Source organism: Plodia interpunctella, chromosome 23, assembly GCF_027563975.2.
Source record: "Plodia interpunctella isolate USDA-ARS_2022_Savannah chromosome 23, ilPloInte3.2, whole genome shotgun sequence".
NCBI lineage: Eukaryota > Metazoa > Arthropoda > Insecta > Lepidoptera > Pyralidae > Plodia > Plodia interpunctella.
The window spans coordinates 6,223,132-6,245,549 of record NC_071316.1 but is presented as its reverse complement, the minus strand read 5'-3'; the positions used below and the strand labels follow the sequence as shown (position 1 = coordinate 6,245,549).

Genomic DNA, 22,418 nt, shown 5'->3' with positions numbered 1-22,418 from the left:
CCGCGCGCGTAAAAAGACGTTGTCACGTAAAATCTTCGCCTGTAAAACCGATTTTACAGGCAACCATTTTTTATTCATTGCATTGTGATTACATTAATAATTATACAAATTATGCTAAACATTTAAATAATAAAAAAACCTTACAATTTTAACTTTAAATTTGCGATAATGCTTACCTTGAAACTTTAAATCGGTCAATTATTTTACAATGGATTAGAATTTGTAACTAGAAAAACTTTGTAATCGCCAAAACACTGTTCTTCAGGAATGATTCTACAATTCGAAACACTTTTCAACGCAACAGTACTGCATATTAATTTATAGGGAATCCTGCGTGTGCGCAAGTGAGTTCGAAGACTGTTACGCACATAACCGGTCCAATAAGATGCGAGCAAGGTTGTTTTGCCGTATTTTATTGAAGCTAGCGTGTATGATAATCGTGTTCTTGACCTTTGTAAGAATTTACGTTTTTTTACTATACGAGTACATTTTGCACGTGTTTTGTCTACTTAGTTGTCTATTGGAGTATGCCGTGCCTTTGTTTATAAAATACTAGCTGCGCCCTGGGGTTGAGCTCTTCTGAGAATTTCGGGATAAAATGTACCCTATGTGTATTCCGGATTATATTCTACCCGTGTACCAAATTTCATAACAATACGTAAAGTAGATCTTGCCTGAAAGAGTAACATACACGCATGCGTACTCACAAACTTTCGCATTTATATATTTATATGTATTTATAATAGTTGTTTAATAACTATTTACTTTTTCACATCCAAAATCACACGTAGCTCAACATTGCTTAACAATTACGCAACACGCATATGATATAGACAATACTTCCTCAATATGATCACACAATATATCGAAGCTGATTGATTCCTCGTGACGTCAGTGTAAAAACCAACAGATTTCCCCCCATATCATTCAGTTGACTATAAAATTGGCCTATTACTGTATTCAGAATGTATTACACAAGTGTAAGACAAATCATTATGTGAGATAATAAAGCCGGTTAAGTGCGAGTCTTGAGCGCGAAGGGTTCCGTACAGTTTAGCTATAAAAACGGCAAAAATATAAATTTTGTTGCATGGCGATAGCCACCTTTAAATTTTTATTTTATTCTATGTTTTTAATATCTGTTGCTTTGTTTTGGCGACAATAGATGTTCATCATCTGTGAAAATTTCAACAGTCTGATACAGGCTTGTGACAGACGGACAGCGAAGCCATAGTAATAGGGTGCAGTTTTACCATTTGGGTACGGAACCCTAAAAATAAGCTTAAAAGTAATCGAGTTTGTGTGATGATAATAATATATCTCTTTTCTCGTCACGCGGTTTTGTTCGCGGCAGTGACGTTCACCTAAAAATGATCTTTCTTTCTATTCGAATGTGTTACTTGCAAACATTCTTCTAAATACATCTATTGTATGAAATAAACTCAACAACAAACGGTGCGACATACGGAACGAAACAGACATGTTTTTCATACAATCTTTCACATTAAAATTCAAATTCAAATTATATCTTAAATTGAATAAAGATATTTTAATCTTTATTCAATTTAAGATAATATAAATCACTTATTGACGTCATAATATTACTTAAACCAAGTCTACTGCCGACTTCCAAAGCGCAGGTGAAGAAGAAGCGGCGCAACAAACTTCACCGTAGCCGTTTCTCCAAAAACAAAAACCGACAACTAATATTTTTTTTTTTATTTTTGAAAACGAACTTCGCCGAACTCAGACACATGTCGACGCGAATGCGTGAACTTTGTGCAGTTATTAAGAGAGTTTTAATTTATCGCAAAGTAAAACAAGCAATGGTGCGAAGCGGTGGTAGTGTAATGGTTAAGACGCCCGCTCATGGATCGAAAGATCCCAGGTTCGAATCCTACTCGTGCCACATGAGTTTGTATACCAATCTGACTCATGTATAGTAGTTTTCATAGACCACCACTTGCGTCCGGTGAAGGAAAACATCGTGAGGACAACTGCACACTGGTTGATTCTTATTAACTTTAGTGTGAAATGGAGAAGGCAATGGCAAACCACTCCATTAATAATGCCAAGAAAGTTGTTGTGTATGTTTCATTCCACGTAATGACCACGACCCTCATGCTGATGAAGAAAGAAGAAAACAAGCAATGAATACCGAATTCGCCAAAGTTTGGCAAACTGTTCGACTACAGCGTGGAGCCGGCACAATACAGACGGGTAGCAATGCCCTGCCTTGCAGTTGGGAAAGTCCACAGACAATGATCTACAAAAAAAAATATATAGTTTTCCTTTTAGCGGTAAATTCCAACAAAACAATGACAGTGTTACAAATTTGCAAAGAGTTTGTATGTTTCATGGTTTATTTAAAGTACATTGTCGTTGAAGTAAATGATTACTTTGATTTTTACGCGACTGCTCAAAAAATGTAGTCTTTTATGGTTCATGTTTGTTTGTAAACTCAATTTTTTCTTACGAGCAACAATCTTCACAGAATTTATTGTTGAATCTTATCATAAAAAATGAATGTTATATAGTTCTAACCTATTCATTTATCAACCGCGAAAGTAATGTTCAATTTTGATTGGTATTGCTGTAAAACCATAAAAAAGACATGTTATGATTTTTTACTTAATATTTCACATATCACATGATTACTACGTACGTTTTGTACATTGAGTTTTGATTTATATTTACTTTTTTGTGACAATTTTGAATAATTTGATTGAAAATAAAACTTTTTTGATTATTTAAATTTTGTCATTTTTAATAATGATGTAAATTCATGTCCTCGTAATTTTATATATATAAATAAAAAGCTAAATGTACAAAACGCACGTAATAATGTCATAAATCAATTACATATGTTATGAGGATACTGCACCATGCTTGGGCCAAACATTATTGTCGTTCACATAATCGTAAGACTTGTAATATGCCTTTTTACAAAGTACTTCTTTTATATAATTTCTAAATTTTTTGTCCGGCAAATCAAGAATCCATTTAGGCAATTTGTTATAAAAACGGATACAGTTCCCAACAAAAGACGTGCTAACTTTGGCCAACCGATGCCCGGGGACAGACAATTTATCTTTATTACGTAAGGCTCTATCAGTGTAATCACCAACTTTTTAAAATAAATTTAAATTTTTCCGGACATGCATAATATTGTCAAATATGTATTGAGAGGGTAAAGTTAAAATATTATTATCTTTAAAAAAATCTCTAAGGGAATCCCTTCTCCTCAAACCATATATAGCACGTATTGCTCTTTTTTGTAAAATGAAAATAGTGTTAATGGTGCTAGCACTCCCCCAAAGTAGTATCCCATAGGACATTCAGCTATGAAAATAGCTAAAGTAAACTAATCTAGCAGTCGCCACGTCCGTCAGTTGTCTGATTCTCCAAACTGCGAATGCCGATGCGATTGTTTTAGTGTCACTTATAAGACGTCCTATTTTTGATCGTCCTTTTGTTTGAGTCATACAGACATCACTGGCCACATGTCCACATGTGCCCAGTCGCGGATCCAGCCCTCGAAAAAGGTTGACAAAGTCAAAGCATTGATCAGACCTTCACGGGCATATTTGAAATTATTTATTACAAGCTTTTGCCCACGATTCCGCCCGCGTGAATTTCCCATGACAACAGTAATTTTTCCGGGATGAAAGGTACCCTATGTCCTTCTCCATACATCAAACTACATGTATGCAAAATTTCAAGTAGATAGGATGAATACATAAAGCTTGAAGAGGTAACAAACAAATTTACTTTCGCATTTATAATAATAGGATTTAGTTAAGCTACTAAGCTAATAAGTATAAATAAGTTAGCTAATTTTGGAACGATCACTGGTGAAGAAACACTGAAAGAATCTCATCAATCCCTATCATGCCAGAAAGTCTTGCCTAACCATATTGTTTGTAGGCATGGCAAATAAAAATCACTAGAATTCTAGTTTATTTAAAAAAAAAAAACATTGAAAATTCATCGAAATTCGTTAGTGACGATTGGAACGGTCGGTCCCCGTCTTCAGAGAGATCTTAATGATTTTTTTGTGGCTGTGATGATGGTAGTTATGTTCCATATTCCGCACCCAGGTGAGGGCTAAATCCCGACTTAGCCCTAGTCAAGTCAATTTAGTTATTATTTTAAATGTATTTTGTAAAGAAAAATCAAATTCTATTTAATTTATTGATTCCATAATTTTGCAACTGACTGACAATTTATTATTCTATCAGTCTGTCACCTGTTATTGTTTTAAATTATACTATACATTAACGAGATACTGTCCGCCAAACTTTTATTATATTGCTGGTTTTGCATGTGAATTCACACAAACTACTGAATGTTCATGCATTCTCGTCGACATCTGTCCGAGTTCGGTGATAGTGTGTCGGCATAGGGTTTCAGATATGCCCATTGTGTCTACTGCGCTGGATCCGCATCTGTGTCTGTCATTGAATGGGACAATTTGTATCAATTCAAATGTTCGTTTAACGCTTGAGTCAGTGCACAATAAAAAAATTGCTACTTGTATTTCTCAGTATATTCTTGTGAGCATCATCTACCATATTAACTTCTATCTTTCCGAGTATGTCATTGCTAACACTGGCGGCAGATTTATTCAAGACGCCTAAAGGCATCTGACATGACTTTTGCAACTACCTACGCACATCTAGTGGCAACTCGAACGGACTAGTCAACTGTTACATTATTACTATTTGCGAATAATTTTCTATGTAGCAAAAATGAATGAATAAAAGTTAGGAATCAATCCGCAATATGATGTCAATTTAAATAATTAAATTAAACTACACACAACGGCCCACACTAAGCCCAAAGCTTGGATCGCGGTCTGATGGACACAACAAACACAGAAACGGGCACAACACACCGACAGACAGAAATATCTGTGATCACAGGTACAAATATTTGCCCCTTACGGGAATCGAACTCAGGACCTTCAACGGACGGGCGTGGTGACCTAGCCACGGAGGTCATCAAATATAAAAATAGAGGGTCAAAGAGTTAACACGCCCACAAAAAGACAGACAACAGGTGAAACTAGTATAATTAAAGTGTTTACTTTGATTTCGCACATACCGGCAGGGTTAGCCTGTGGTTAACCGCAAAGTTGCAATCACAGCCTATCAGCATTCGTCGATCTCTACCATCGTTTCGCGACGCTTCGTACGACGCAACATCGTTTCAAACCATAACTCCATACTTAGGGCACAGATCAGACGTGTTTCTTCTATGAATCGTATGACAAAAATGAAATGCGGCTGTGCGAGTTAAAAACATATTATGTTTCAACTGAAATCTGGCTGAGTCTGACCGGAATATGAGAATTGAGAGGAAGGATTCGTTTCGAGTGTCCTTACTGTACGTTGTACACGTTATTACATGTTTTACCGCTTACTGATAAAGTATCTGATAGTCTATATGTAACATGTCAAATAGCGTTGAAAATTTGGGTTGTATGTAAATATGTGGTTCCTCGAACGTTTCTGTCCAATTACAATATGATATTTCGTTAGAAATTACGTATAACATTTTAATTGCGAAAATCTGTATCGCTTCCATAAGTGATTCATAAATAAATTAAGTTCTATGAACAAGTTCAAACTGATATTCCTCACGAAAAATTTCGAATTAACAACGACTTGAAAAGAGACTAACGGACGAGATAATGAAAATCGCAATATTTAGTTAGCCAAGTACTGTTCCAATCTTCACGACTAAGGGATTAACAGCGCTAAAGCATCTTAATATTCTCAACTGCATAGACAATACAATATACTTAATTATAAAACATAAACTTGAGTTGAATTTCAGCAAGTGGCAGAACTTCGTCGAGCAAACCCATACAAGTTGACTCGAGTTGCGTTCCCCTTTCATTCGTTTAACAATGGTACACACCGGTTGGTATTTCCGGTGAAGCTGGCAGGTTAAAAGATTTTAAATAACACTCGTATATGAACTTTACGAAATTGTCATGCTATAACTTTCGTTTTATTAAATGATTCACACTATTAATATTATTTTACTGCTATGGGCCTTTGCCAAATATTCTGATGCTGGCATCAGATATTCGAGAATTCTTAGCCCTTTGTGGAGTTTCTATTTTGGCTTCTATTCGTCCTATAAAGAAACCCCGCACAATTATTTTTCTCCTATGTACAGATACAGAAATAGCACTTTCAGTTTTGTTATATGTTTAAATTATACGTATTTATTTATTTAGTTTTTTATTTTTTCTCCCAAATAAAATTTGGGGTTAATAATTGATTACGCGGGTTTGTGACCAAGCGGAATGAATGGAGAAAAAAGAAAAAGGAGTTTGGGTGTTTTGAGGTAGAAATTTGAATTACTCGTTTAGTAGTATGTGGCATGTATTAACAATTACCGCTTTCTGCGCATCAGAGTAAAAATAAATAGGTGTATTTGTAAGGTTTTTAAACTATCTACTAGGAACTGTTTAGATATATTTTCTCGGTGTGAGTTGAGCTGAGATTATGGGTATTTGGGATGGCTATATCAATTAAACAATTATCGTATGTGTATATTACTAGTCCCGTCCCGGCAACGCACGGGTGTTATAAACCATCATCTTGAAGCAATCTGTTAAAAAAACAAAATCCGTTGCATAATTTTAAAGATCATACCTAAATAGGTACAGACAGACAGCGGGAAGCGACTTTGTTTTATACTACGTAATGATAATGATTACAAAACTGACGCTGACGTAAACCTATCATTCTTTAGTGTTTGCTGCAGGTGAAAACTATCGCAAATAAATATAACTATAGGTACAATTGAAATGGGGCCAAACGCGCAAAATTTTAAAGTTTTTTCCTTATAATATATATATAATACTTTATTTGACGTGTACTTCGTATAATATCTTTACAATTAATAAAATTAACGAACTTGTCAAGAACCGACCTATTTTGGGGTAGAATTTAAAGTACAAATACTATTAATTTAAAATATCCCTATATACCGGCCGCAATGTTATATGTTTTGTCGTTTAAGTTTTGTTTATCACGAATTGTTACATATATTTTGTCAAAGAGCGTAAATTGCGATTAAATTTTTTTGCTAATAAATATGTAGGTATGGATCACACAGACTGAGTTGGTCCCAATGTTCAAATTCAAATATTTCGAATTCAAAATTCTTTATTCAATTTAGGATGATATACACATCACTTATTGACGTCAAAAAAATACTTAAACTAAGTCTACTGCCGGCTTCCAAAGCGCAGGTGAAGAAGAAGCGGCGCAACAAACTTCACCGCAGCCTCGAGATTTGTGTTATATATAGGTTACTAATTCAAGGGTACTATATTTTATAACATATAGATGTGTAGATAAATATACAAGACCCATATGTTATGGACCAAGTAAAAAGGGCTTTATTTTAAAGCTTTATTTAAAAATATTCGACAAGGATAGGGAAGAAGTATGGACAGCCTGTAATACACTTACAGCAAAAGGAAGTAATCCATTATGTCTGTGTTTGTTTGTAATTCTATCACGTAGAAACGGAGCATTGGATTGAGGTGTTTCTTGGTGTGGATATAGGTGGAGAGTGATAGGTTTTTGATCTAACCTCCAAACTTAAATTCTAAGACGGCACCCCATGACGGGCTCGCGAACAACAGCTAGTAATGTAGGACGTTTAACCCGGCTTGGGTACTAATTTTTTAAGATAACATTGAAATATTGTTATCAGGAGTCAAAGGCATTATGATAAACGTAATGTAAAAGTCATATGTTTTTGTTGAGATGTTCTTAGAAACAATCCATATTAAAATAGGTATGACTCAATCGTGTGTGTAGTTTCTTTGATTTAGCTGTAAAAAGATTTTTTTAATTACTTGTAAATCTGTAGCATATTTTAAGCCCACGAATTGACTATAAAAAACAATGGTCGTTGACCATTGCCCAGATTACATTTTATTTGGAGTTTGTAAATTTCGAATGTTCAAATTTACAAATTAAGAAAGAGATGGCAATATGCCATTTTAAAATTTGGTAAAGCCAAAATGACAGCAACTATGAAATGGATAACTTTTTTGACTTTTGGCCAGAATATAAAAAATTGCATACCTAATAAAATGGGGCAATTGTAGTTCAGTAAACAAATATGGTTTGTACCAAAGACTCCAGAGACAGACAGACATATAGAACTAGCTACTAGACAGTAGACGCGGTAATCAATCACATTGTTTCACAACAAGAGTAATTTTCTCATCACAGTCAGACCTTGAACCTGAGTCATACATTTACGAATTTTGATGATACCGGAAGTGTGCTTCGCAATTTGAATGACATTTTCCGAAACGTGGGAATTTAGACGCACGGCAGTGTTACAGTCAAGTGTTGTAGTCAAATCTATTGACAAATTTATTCAATAGTAGCGCTAGGACCGCCGAATATAAGTGTGATCTCGACCTTTATGTCACAATTGTTAATGGATTTTAACTCTTTGATAGGTTTAAATAGAGACAAACTAAAATACTTCGATAACTAATACAATAAGTTTTAATTAACAAGGAAAACATTATCGCTTGTTTATAATTATTATGATTTGTTTATACTAATATTTCTATTTTTTCTGATAAACTATTTGCAGATACTATTTGCACATGCATTATAAGGTTATAGAATCGATTTGATGATGGTGGAAGTGAATGGTCGAATCCAGTACAATTCCTGGCGAAAATAATCACTATTACTGACTGATCTTATAATTATTTGCTTTCCAAGTTTGCCGAACTTAAACATCTGCCAAACTTAAAAAATAAATAAGAACAGGTTGGCACAACATTATTTATTAAAGCTTAACTTGTCCCTAATCTTTACAATAAATTACTGAGTATCATTTTCCATATAAATAACTTACATCATAAACTTATCACTATTTTGGGTTTTCACTTCACTCGTCAAAATAGTCCAATGGGAAACACATGTACGCTATCCTCGCGTAATTCTTTGGACATCTTCTGTCTCTGCTGTTTATTCTTCGAATTTTTCTTTCTTGCTCTTTCTGCACTCCTGTTTCCTGATTCGGCCCTGTTATTTCTGGCAACACTATGGCGTGGCGCTTCTTCCGATCATAGTCCAAACAGTTCCCGCAAGGCACTAGGGGTCCCAAAACAGCGGGTAAAATTGGTAAATCATCGTTTCCTTTATGTTTTTCGGTTAAATCCCACACTTGAGACCTTTCTGAATCAATTTGTTCCTTATTACAAATACATGTTTCGTCGAACTCTGCTTCAACGATGGTCAGGACTGTGAGAGTGAAGAATAGTTTGATGTCCATCGTGCAAGCGTGCGGGTGACTGGTTCGTGAATGAGTGTGGTCACAAAATCGCGACTACCTATATATACTTTACTTGGGGTATTCTCGTATGAGTCATGTCGTTAGTATAGCAGCTTTGACAATTAATTAGTTTTGCATAGTCCTTTAACTGTTTCGCGTAGTCCTTATCGGCCAAGTGACGCGCTTGTTGCAATATTGCTTTTCATTAAGGAAAAATGTTACGTAAATTAGACATTTTGATTATTCTACACTGTATTATGTGCTTAATCATAATCGTACAAATATTATGAGTGTTTATAATGATGGATTTTTGAATATACTAACATCGTAACATCTTTGTCGTCTGCAGGGGTACCTCACTCTCGTCTGTGCTTGCACTGTTGTGTTCCGGTTTTAAGGGTGAGAGAGGTGTGATTACAGGGTACTGTGGGAAAAGATCCTAGGACACAAACTAGGCAACGCGCGTGTGACATCCTTGGTGTTGCAGGCGCTAATAGCCTATGGTGACCACTTACCAACAGGTGGGCCGTATGCCTGTTTGTCTGCTTGATAGTATAAAAAAAATGGGTTGCCGAGAGCCCGAAGGCTAGCTTTCTATAACAAAAATCTATACCAAATTTTATGAAATTGTGTTTAATATTATTTTCACATAAATTCTTTGAACCTGTAGTAATTTTATTATTTTATTTGTTAAAATTATTATATTGTAATTAGCTAACCTGCTTGTCCACGGCTTCTTACGCGTGAATTTCATTTTCAGGAACAGTCATTATTTCGTCCGCCATGATACAGTCATTTGGGTGTTCGTTTTTGAAAAAAAAGTATCTTATGTTTGAACGGGGGTTTTTACGATCTCTTCATAGTCGTATTCCTCATGGCTGAGGGTCGTGGTCATTACGTGGAGTGAAACACACACAACAACTTTCTTGGCACTATTAATGGAGTAGTTTTCCATTGCCTTCTCCATTTCACACACAAGTTAATAATCAACCAGTGTGCAGATTTCCTCACGATGTTTCCCTTCACCGGAAGCAAGCGGTGGTCGATGAAAACTGCTATACATGAGTCAGATTGGTATACAAACTCATGTGGCACGAGTAGGACCTTTCGATCCACAGGCGTCTTAATCATTACACCACCACCGCTTACGATACGCATACCTTTGATCAAAATCAATGTAGCGGTTTAGCCGTAAAAGCGGAACAAACAGACAAACAGACTTTCGCATTTGTAATATTAGTATGGATAATATAGATTAGTATGGAGAGTGATTGATATTGATTTTGTAAATGGGACTAGTAACCGAAAATAAATGTTTTTTAAAATTATTATTGCCAGATTTTTTCGTATCTTAGAGTGTATTGTGCGTACATACTATCACTATTATATTTAATACTATCCAAAAATATCAACGTTACACAGAAAAAACTTCATTTTAGGAAATCTGTTAATAACACACTCCTTGGACAGTCGTCGGTCAAAAATATAAGACACCCAATTTACTGGCAAGCCCTACATAATAAAACGGAATTGTAGTTTATTGGTGTGTCATTTCTACGATCAAGATGGCGAGTGTTTATTTTATATTTATTGCCCACGCCTCTCGGAATATGTGTCATTGTGATGAATTAATTCCTGGATGGTAAATTAAATGACCATTAAAAGATTTATTTTCAGGTTATTTGCTTTTTAACTTTTTTTTACCATTCAATTCTTAAATTATTTAACAGTTTAACAAGTACCTAAATAATTGATACGTATTATACACCAATGTCAGATGTGTCATGTTTAAATGACGTGCTGGAAGCATGTCATAAACTTTTTGTAGTAAACTATGAATATATTGCAAATTAGAAAGCGCAAATAGCGCGTTTGTGCCCAAAAGGCTGGCAGCCTTGCACTGCATGTCGAGCCGCTGGCCAAAAAAGCTTCCAGCGCGGGTCACAAGATACATCGACCAGCCTTTTTGAAATGACGACCTATGTGGCGCAGTGGTAAGGTGCTTGCCTCTAAATGAGGTCCCGGGTTCGATCCTCGGTAGGGTCATGATGGAAAATGATCTTTTTCTGATTGACCCCGGGTCTTGGATGTTTATCTATATATGTATTTGTTATAAAATATAGTATTGTTGAGTTAGTCCCTATAACACAAGTCTTATAAGAACTTACTTTGGGGCTAGCTCAATCTGTGTGATTCTATCTTTTATATATTTTAAATATTTAAAAAATAAAAAATGTATTACCTTATCGTCTTTATTCTTAACGGGATAGACAGAGTCAAGTGTTGTAAAAAGTCCTATGTAGCTGTACAGAGAAGGCATGTTGGTAGATTTAAAAGTTTAGCTTATCGCCTACGAGAGGAATCTCCAGTTTATAGTCCTTTCCCTTGTAAACTTTTACAATCTGCAAGTGAAGAGAACAAGCTGGCACTTATATGTTTTCCTTCTATATAATAAATATGTAAAATATGAGTATATACGTATATATACAGAGTAGATGTATGACGAATCTAGAACTTCAATAATGAAAACACCAGGATATTGGAAAAGGCTTTTCTCGGAATAAATGCTTGCCCTAAATCCTTGGCGTAATAAAATTTCTCTTCACGTATATATTGCAAATATTAATCTAGCACACATGAATATATACGTATACTCTTGTACAAAAATCTAAGAAGGCTGCCACCCCAGCAATAATTAGTTTAACAGTGTTCGAGCACCCGCTTCCCCCCACTCCTCCCAAACGTACACATCAATGTGTGCGCGGTGTAAACTATTGGAGAATCTCGGAAAAGAAAATGGTCATTTGGTGGAGCAGTCCGTGTAATGTGGATTTGTATGATTGATTGGTAAAGATTTTCTAAACGGGATGAATTTTACATTTATCTATGAATATCTGAATATAATCTGATGTATTATTGGGATGGTGGGTCCAGTTTTATACAAGGTCAAGAAGGGTAGGTAGGCAAACAGTACATGTGTCAAGTTGTCTATTTGGAAGGAATTTCCTAGTTGTTGTACCAGAAAAACTTTGGTATCATAGGTTTAAAAACAAAGTAGAAGTCGCAAATTATACTTTCACACGCATTTATTTCATGTGATATCTGAATTAAATAAAGTTTACCAACGCTTTGAACTACTATCATTTCGGAACGACCACTGCTGAGAAAAAATATCGAAAGAAACCCGTTTAAACAGTGTCGGTCCCATCAGTCGTCCCATCCGTCTGAAGGGTAATTCATCATTTATTCTTTTACTTAACACTAGCTTCCCGTCCCGACTTCGCTCGGAAAAAATATAATAAATTAACATCTAAACCTTTCTCAGGAATCACACTATCTACTGCTGAAAACCGCATGAAAATCCGATTTTATCCGAATTTATCGCGAACAGACAGACAGACGCGCCAGAAGACTTTGTTTTGTAATAGGTATTTACATACCTTAGGATAGATAAATAGATCAATCAAAAAGAATAAAATTACGTAATAATAATAATAATAAGCATGAAATCGTTATAAAAATGTAATGTATTATAATTTAAATTTATATAATTATACATATATATAGGTATATATATTTTCCTTTCATCAGCACTTGATCACAATCATAATATGTTTCAGTATACCTTTTGACCATGTAGTTTATTGTGTACTTACTAGTTATATTACTGATAAAAAATTATACATACATTTATATTTAAAAAATGGTAAGCCCTTCTGGCATAATAGGGACCAACACTGTTTGAATGAGTTTCTTTCGGCATTTCTTCTCAGCAGTGGTCGTTCCGAAATGCTAGTAGTTCGTTGCTTTGGTAAACATAATTTAATTAAGAATATGACGTGAAAAAGTGCCTGTGAAGGCCTAATTTCTGAATAAATGATTTGATTTTGATTTTGATTGAAATAAGTAGACAATGACAACAAAGATATGAATATTTTAATTGGCTAGCTTAGCGATCAATAACATAATAATTTTCTAATTCCCTTGTTTTTTCACCTTTCAACCGACGTACCTACTTTTTATCACGTCTCAACTCTACTGACCAATGCTCATTAGATTTATTACTATAATTTAACATAATTACCTTAACGATACCTCATATCACGTCTTTAGCCTTTGCGAGGTAAACAGAGCCGAGAGTCGCGATACTCGAAGGCCGTCTCTGTTTGGAATGGCAATAAAAAAATTAAAAAAACTTTATGAATAATTTATATATTTATTCGACAAATAACCCAAAATTTTACGCAACTAATGGCAATGTAAATTGTACACGATACATGCCTAAGAGAAATGCCAATTTATGTGACGGCAATACCTATTTTTAAATTTGAATGGTATCAGTCATTCTCACTTACATTCATTTCTCATTGCATATTAGCTCCATATAAATACAATAACGTCTCTCACCGATATTTGTCTCTCTACATTACACCGGTTGTAGTACAGTTTCATTTATTGGCTTCCCGTAACAGCAGACGCTTATATATTTGAAAATAAATGTTACGTAACTACGGGAGAGAGTTATTTATAAAGATGAATTAAAAATAAAATAATTAGTATTTTTTGCTTTTCGTGGGAAAGCGAGGAAGCGTGGGAATATGAGAATGAAAAACCTCATTCGTTTACTTATTGCTAATCAATTTAATACTATCGTTCCAAACCTTTTCCACAAGAACCTCATCATACGCCTTTCTAGACATCTCATACACTTTACAATCACAGAAATACTTCCCTGACACGTTTTCTAAGTCTGGTGAAACACATAAATGTATAGTTGTGTGTGCCCCTTCTTGAGGACTCTTGAAAAATCCACATTTGATAATCATCAGTACAAAACTCTTTAAAACTGGATGCAGAGTGTCAAAAATGTTTGTGTACACTACGCCCGGGTGTAAACAATTGACTGTCACACCGTTTGGAAGTCTATCTGATAATGCTCTGGTCCAAATATTATTACACAACTTACTGTTAGCATATCTGAACCAAACACCAAAAAACAAGTACTTCAATCCACGGAGATCTTCCGGGTCGAAATAAGACACATGATGGGCGAATGAAGACACTATGACGATCCTGCTGGGTCTCGATTCTATCAGTTTATCCATAAGTAAGTTCGTGAGTAAGAATGGTCCCAAATAGTTGATCTGCATAATGTTATCTATCCCATCTTCAGTGACCCCTCCTCCTATACCACACCCCGCGTTGTTCACTAAAATATCCAGACGACCAACAGATTTGTTGATATCTTCAGCTACTTTTCTGACATTTGTGAATTTCGACAAATCTAAATGTTTATATTCCACGTTGTGATTACCAGTTGTAGCAATAATATCTTCGACTGCCTCTTTAGATTTCTTGTCATTTCTGCTGGCAATGATGACTCTCGCTCCTCTTCTAGCTAGATCTCTGGCTGTTTCAAGTCCGATGCCAGAATTTCCTCCAGTGATGAGAGCTACTTTGTTCTCTAGAGTTGTTTTACATTTGCAGACTCCTTTCGTTGGTTCCAGCCATAATTTTAGTCCGATAACAAGAACAATGAACGATAAGGCGACGTATGAAATTAATTTGAATAAAATTGTTAACGTGTAGCAGAGCGCGAGCATGATGTCGTGTAATGTGGGCAAAGTTATACTGTAGATGTTTGTTAATATGCTGCGACTGCTGTTTTACATCTACACTAATAATTCAAACGCCAGTCTGTCCGTTTGTAGCTTGCGTTGCAGATTGAACAGTTTACATGGAATTTGCGTGCGAGCGACACGTATCGTCCAACGTTTTATAATACACGAAGTTACATAAGGTTTTTAAAACAAATCCTAAAGGGCAGCTATTGAGAGGGGTAGTACAAAAAGCACATTAGTTCTCTGTACCGATTTCGTAAATAATGTTTAAATGAATGCGGTTGGAATCGCGAAAAACAGCTAGTTAAATAGAATAAATGCTGAATAATGTGTACGCGCACGTCTCCCTTGGAATACTAATTGTTGCGTTTGAAGCATTTTAATTGTCTACTTTATGATATATCTGCGTATTGTGTGATTAACATAAAAAGGTCATATAATAAAACTGTAAGTGAACTGTATCTGTTTGTAGGAGATTAAAGAAATATCAATATGGCAGTCTTTGTGGGACTAGTAAACGACAAAACAATATTTTTTAGAATTCTTGTCTGTATGTTTGGTCGCGCATAATGCATAAACTACTGGATGAAATTTGATGCGGTTTTCTCAGTTGTATTGCGTATGATCTAACTTAATTCTGTTATAGGTTTGATTGCAATACTTTGTTTACAACCCGAGATATAGATAATAGTAATAAATGTAATAAAAAACAAACCGAGACCTCACCTTTTTTGTTTAGAAGAGACATTCAAGGAGGGGAAGCTGCGGGCGACAACTAGTTTTTAAATAATTATATGTTTATATATAATTATATGTTATGTTTGATTTCTAAATTTTAAAATGTTTTTATGTGATCATGAATCTCACAATTGACACAAGTACGTACTTTGTACTGACTTCGAGATCTTTTGAGATTACAGGTCTCAGTATGTTGTTGTCTTTGTATGTTTAATAAAATAAAAATAACTACCTATTTGAATATACTAATTGAAATACACATCCATACTATTATTATAAAGAGGTAAGCATTTGTGAATTTGTATGTTTGAGGCGAACTGCCGAACCGGTTTCAAAAATTCTTTCACCATTAGAAAGATTACATTATCCAAGATTACTATAGGCTATATTTTATCTCAAAATTCCCACGGAAGCGAAGCCCCGGGCGACTTCTAGTCCAGTAAAAGATATATAGAAAATTAGATGCTCGACCTCGTGAGGAATAAGTCATTCTTGGCAGGTTTCAAGTTCGCGGCTTAGCTGGTAAACTCCAGGAGTGCCGCCTGCGCTGGTACCCCCACGTCTTGCGTAAACCAACCAGCAAATTACGTAGGAAACATGTCTGGCTATGCAGCTCCCGCCCGGTCCTGACAGAAGGCAAACCCAAGAACTGCTGGCTTGATGTCGTCAAGGTTCATATGCGGAGCATTCATCATCACCTGTAGCCCTCCGTGTTAGTCCAGCATTGATCGCTGATCGCAAATAACAAGCGTTTGCTTAAATCAAAATCAAATCATTTATTCAGAAATTAGGCCTTCACAGGCACTTTTTCACGTCATATTCTAAATGAAATGATATTTACCAAAGCTCCAAAAAGCTTAAATCCTTAAATATTATAAAATGAAGTCTCCCTGTCGCGTCTTTTTGTCTTTAAGCGATAAACTCAAAAACTACCCCACGGATTTTACATAGTTTTCAACAATAGATAGTGTGTTTTCTAAGGAAGGTTTATGTGTATAATTTATTATGGTTTTTACTCGACCGAAGCCGGGTCGGGTCGCTAGCTTAAAAATAAAACTTAGCTAAAAATGCTGTGTTAATATAAAATTTCGCGGCTATACTTGACATTTCATTATAATTACAACTTACACATACAGTAAACCTTGGAAATTAATTCCACAAATCATACAAAATCTATCTAACCTAACCAAATAAAACATGGCTGTATGTATACGCACACTCCGATGCCAGAAAAAGAAACGGGAGCCATTTTCGTAAATTTGCCGCCATTATGCTGCATTCGAGGTTCCCGATCCCAGATAATAAAAAGAGCCTAATTAAAGCTTATGAGAGAATCGATTGGTCTTAAGCTTCTAATAAATATGTAGTATCTCTGTTAACTTTGACGGATGCTGACGGAAAAGGTGCGGTCCCCAAAACAGAATGAGAGAGGTTATGTGTCACCTCGACATATTCATGAGCATTGAGCCCTACTTAGTTTTACTGTCAAGATTGTGAAATTCGTCAACTCAACGTACTTACTTACTTGTTTCCCTTTTCCTCTTATATATATATATATATACTCTTTGTAGATACATAGATATATCTCATATCTATAGATAAAATAAACGTAAATACATTCTTCTGAACCTTTCTCAGGAATTATTACTAAATCCTGTAAATTCTGAATGAATATCGGTGAAATTAAGTACGTTGGTTAAAGTGTACCTACTCTGGTATAAACACAGGGAAACATACATATTTTTATACCATAATTCCTATTACTAAAGCCACAAGTTACACAAAAATATAAATCATTTTGTAGTGGTGAGTTATATTTTAAGAATACTGTAGCAAATAATTCCTTTTTAAATTTTTAGTGATTAAATAAAAACTAAATTCGAATTGATTCATTCGATTGGCAGCTCTACGATTACAGACAAAAATTAAAATATAAACACAAAAATTGACTTGTAGCTTGGAGCATTATTTTGTGCGTTATAATGATACATTTACCTGAATTTGTAGGCGACATGTAGCACTAGATAGTCTAAAAACAAGTAGAATAATTAACTTGATAATTACTGTAACTCGCCATTATATTATATTAACGTTCAATTTAAATATAATGGCGCCGACCTTCACAGTGAGCCTTCAAACCAGTGATAGAAAAAATCTAAGCACTCTTTATCATCAGAGCGTTTTCCAGGTCTCTTTCTGCAGCCGTTGAGCGTCGGAGCCCAGGGTCCGCGCATAGATAGTTGTTGTAGCATTATCTATTTATATATAACTAGCATTTGCCCGAGGTTTCGCCCGCCTGAGTTATTCTGCAAAAGCGGAAAACAAACTTTCAACCCCCATTATACTGAATTGGGGGTTGATTTTTGCAGAAAATCTACCCTATGTTTGAACAGGAGTCATTAACTATATGCACACTAAATTTCATCAAAATCGGTCCAGCAGTTTATCCGTGAAAGTGGAACAGATAGACAGAAAGATAGACTTTCGCATATATAATATTTGGGTCGACATTTTCTCACTAATATCAATATATTTATGCGTTTCTCCAGACATAGCAAATGTCTTAGGGAAGTATTTTTCTGATTGTAAAGTCTGACGTCTCGAAAGGCCTTATGTCATTAATTTGTAGAAAAGATTAGCAATGATACTATAAAATTAATTCAAAATAGTTTAAAAAAATTCAATTAACGTTTTTCTGTCTTTAACAATGTTGAAACCGATGCTGAAGAATTGTTTGATTGTAAAAATCTTGCACGTGCACGATAGCCCCTCATTCGAGAAAGGTTCATTCTGAAATCTCACACAGAAGGTGACATATTTTGGGATAATAAATAGTTTAGCATATGAAAAGTCACAATCACTGACGCCTGAGGCTGAACAAAATGACACTCCTTTGCTTTTAAAAGATTCAAAATTCACTTTCTGGACCATCAACATGGATACAGACGAATACGAGCTAACAGAGGACGCGTGTTCTAATGGCTGGTGAGTTTTGTTAACGGCAAATTAAAAACGTAATTACTATATTGCTTTTACCGATTCATTTCAATGTAGTCTCAATCAAATTTGGTTCGGTTGGTCGGAAAACGTTAACCGAAAACTCATGAATTTACTATATCTGGGATCTTAATTCGACATCGGTCCCAAGAAAAATTCAGTGAAATATTAAATACGAAATTGTATATTGAAATACCGTTGTAACCATTTTTTAGGCCAGTCTAACAAAAACTGCTTGATATAATACATTTTAATGTAAGTTTAGGTTTTGTAGCGAGGAGCAAGATAAAAGTTGTTTTCTTCAATTAGGTGCCTATTATTATAAACAAAGGAAAGCAAACAAGCAGTACCTAATTCCTTTTTTTTTTCGGATTGCTCTCACACATCCAAGACGTAACCAAGGTAATATAATAGCTTCCCCAAAATCCAGCCCAATCGGCAATACTCATCATCCAATTATAAACCTTGGTATCTCGACTCATCACGGAAATAAAACTTCCTATACAAATAGAAGTAGTTCTTCGACGTCGCCCCATGGGCAGTGCGAGCGAGACAGAAGAACGACCTTTCAATTTTCGCCCGGCGCGTTTCTTATTTAGTTTCGCGCAAATTATCTCCAATTCTTCATATTATTAAACATCTAGGGGGGCGCCTGTTAGTTGCCCCCCCTTAGGGGCCTAATGACGAGCGGTCAGCGCCCCCCCCGGCACTTGTTTCTTGTAAAATTTTTCCCCCAATCTTTATTCTCTTCGTAGACGTATATAATTAGATGTTTGCAAGTGTGCGTGTAAGTTTTAGGTTATATGCGTGTGTGGACACGTTCGGGGCGTGTGTGTGTGGGGGTGGGGTGCGTGTGTGCGTGTGTAAGTCCGGTTATTAGTTTTCTTGCGAGTTCGCCTCGGATGCTTTTGTTGGATTTCGATAATTTCGCGACAACGGCCATGGGGTGGTGGAAAAATCAATATGGAATGAATATGTTCGGTAACTAGGCACGTTATTAGTGGCCAAGTTTGCTCTTGGATTATTTTAAGTAAATCGACTTGGAAGTAAGAATGATTTACGTCATGAAAAAGGCTATTTTTTGTCGTGCAATTGAGATGTTATCGTTAACGTTTCGACTACGTTAGCTTTTTTGCTTAGTTTTCGATTCAAATTCTTTTTTACAAGCGTTTTTCAGCGAAAAGTAAACAACAAGCACATACACTGGACATAATAGACCCAAAAATAAGGAATGAATGTTTATTTTCAAATCACAAAGTAAAAATATTGTATACAGAATGATATCTTATACAATTGTCATTATTTTATCTACATGCTCAGTCCATGGTACTGAACAACTTTTCGTATGGACCTTGAAATCGCGAAAAAAAAAATCTGCTGATCCATACATTTTCCTCAAGTTAGGTAAGTAATTAATTTTGTGTAGAACAGTTGATTTTTTTTTCGCGATTTCAGTGTTACCCCCATACTAAAAATTGTTCAGAATCATGAACTAAGCGTATGTAGACAAAATATTGTCAATGTATTATATAAATGCGAAAGTTTGTGAGGATGTATTAATGTATGTATTCCGAAAGAGATATTGTGGCATAATTCTCTACTATTTCGACATAGGTACATTTTGACAATTAAAAAAACAACAAATACTTAATTTCTTGAGCATGTCTACTACATTCGTATCCATCCCTTTGATCATCCATCTCGGTGACAGGGCATCGTGCGACAGTGACAGAACTACCCCCTGCTTACTCGTGAGGGGTTGAAATGGTCGGTACAGACCAAAAATAATTAAAACCACGAAATGCCATGTTTTTAAATTATTTATAGTCTGTATCTGGTTTAATTATTTATCTAATTATAACAGCAACTTAGAATAATGGTTACCTGTTTGTCACGGTGATTGGTCCTGAACTTACAAGTTAAGGGGTTAAATTCGCGATGGCTGACCCATGCGTCAACTCGTGAACGGGTGCTGCCAGGAGGAACTTGGTCCGCTCGGTTTTCATATATTTTGTTTAGTTAATCGTATTTTACATGTATTTTTTTTTATTCAGCACTCGGTCACAGTAATTTTTTAAATTTTTATTTTGTATACTTTTTGACCATATACTTTATATATATATTTATAGGTACTAGAAAAAAATGTAAGAAATAATAACGGTAAGCCCTTCTGGCATGATAGGGACCAACACTGTTCAAATGAGTTTCTTTCGGCATTTCTTCTCAGCAGTGGTCATTCCGGAATAGTTTGTAGCTTTATGAAAAATTTCTATCTAATATAAAATTTGACGAGAAATATTGGTGAATATAATAACTGAAGGTCTAATTTTTGAATAAATTATTTTGTTTGAATTGGATATAATTAGACAATCATACATCTATACTATTATTATAAAGTGGTAAGCGTTTGTGCGTTTGTGAGTTTGTATGTTTGAGGCGGGTAAGCTCCGTAACTACCGAACCGATTTCAAAAATTATTTCACCATTAGAAAGATACATTATCCTAGATTGCTATAGACTATATTTTATCTCAAAATTCCCACGGGAGCGAAGCCCCGGGCAATGGGGCATGATTACCCACGAATAATAATCATCATCAACAGCCATTTAAACGTCCCCACTGCTGGGGCACAGGTCTCTCTTAGGATAAGGAGTAGCGCCATGTTTGCCACGCAGGACCAATAATAAAAAAAACGGCCAAGTGCGAGTCGGACTCGCCCATAAAGGGTTCCGTAGCAACAAGATTGAATGAAGGGTAAATGGCAGTTTACGATTTACGACGTATAAAAAAAACTACTTACTAGATCTCGTTCAAACCAATTTTCGGTGGAAGTTTACATAGTGCACATATTTTTTGAGTTTTATCATTCTCTTATTTTAGAAGTTACAGAGGGGGGGGGGGGGGGACACATTTTACCACTTTGGAAGTATCTCTCGCGCAAACTATTAAGTTTAGAAAGAAATTATATTAGAAACCTCAATATTACTTTTGAAGACCTATCCATAGATATCCCACACGTATGGGTTTGATATATTTTTTTTTTTAGTTTCAGTTACAGTTCTTATAGTTTCGGAAAAAAGTGGATGTGACATACGGACGAACGGACGGACGGACAGACATAAATGACGAATCTATAAGGGTTCCGTTTTTGCCATTTGGCTACGGGACCCTAAAAAGGAAAATAAAAAAATATTGTAAAATGCTAAATGACTAATGTTACCATTGAGTGCACAAAAGTCATTACTTTGCATCTATGAAATAGGTTATATACCTGCAAATATTCTCAAGTTGCAAGGTTCGGCTTGCAAATTTATGGACAGTGCACCTACCATGCTCAGTTAAATTGAGATTTATGATAAGAAGCAGAGAGTTTAATTTAGCTTGACTTTTGGTATTCGACTAGCTTGTATCGCGTCAAGTTTCAAATAAGTAATATGTAGATTAAGTCATAGTTTAAGTACTTTAAGTTATTACTAAAGAACAGTTTAATAGTCAACCAGTGTGCAGGTTTCCTCAAAATGTTTTCCTTCAAGTGGTTATCGATGAAAACTACTATACATGAGTCAGATTGGTATACAAACTCATGTGGCACGAGTAGGGTTTGAACCTGGGGCCTTTCGATCCACAGGCGGGCGTCTCAGCCATTACACTACCACCGCTTGTCGATATTAGAACGAGCTATATTACTTATTTAGTTAATTTTACAGATAACATATACAACGCCA

The 22,418-nt window shown here is 35.3% G+C and overlaps 2 protein-coding genes across 2 annotated transcripts in view; one reads left to right on the top strand and one right to left on the bottom strand.

Moving 5' to 3' along the window:
• LOC128680180 (zinc finger protein 579-like) overlaps window positions 1-22,418 on the top strand; it is a 48,518-nt gene that overhangs the window by 5,124 nt on the left and 20,976 nt on the right. The gene's annotated exons all lie outside the window — the stretch shown is intronic.
• LOC128680181 (retinol dehydrogenase 12-like) lies at window positions 13,533-15,327 on the bottom strand. The gene has a single exon (XM_053763098.1). It carries the CDS (start codon window positions 14,937-14,939, stop codon window positions 13,959-13,961), a length of 981 nt encoding a protein of 326 aa, XP_053619073.1. The 5' UTR covers window positions 14,940-15,327; the 3' UTR covers window positions 13,533-13,958.

Bases quoted from the DNA above. Each gene is read 5' to 3' on its own strand.
- LOC128680181 (XM_053763098.1), bottom strand. From the start codon at position 14,939: ATGCTCGCGCTCTGCTACACGTTAACAATTTTATTCAAATTAATTTCA.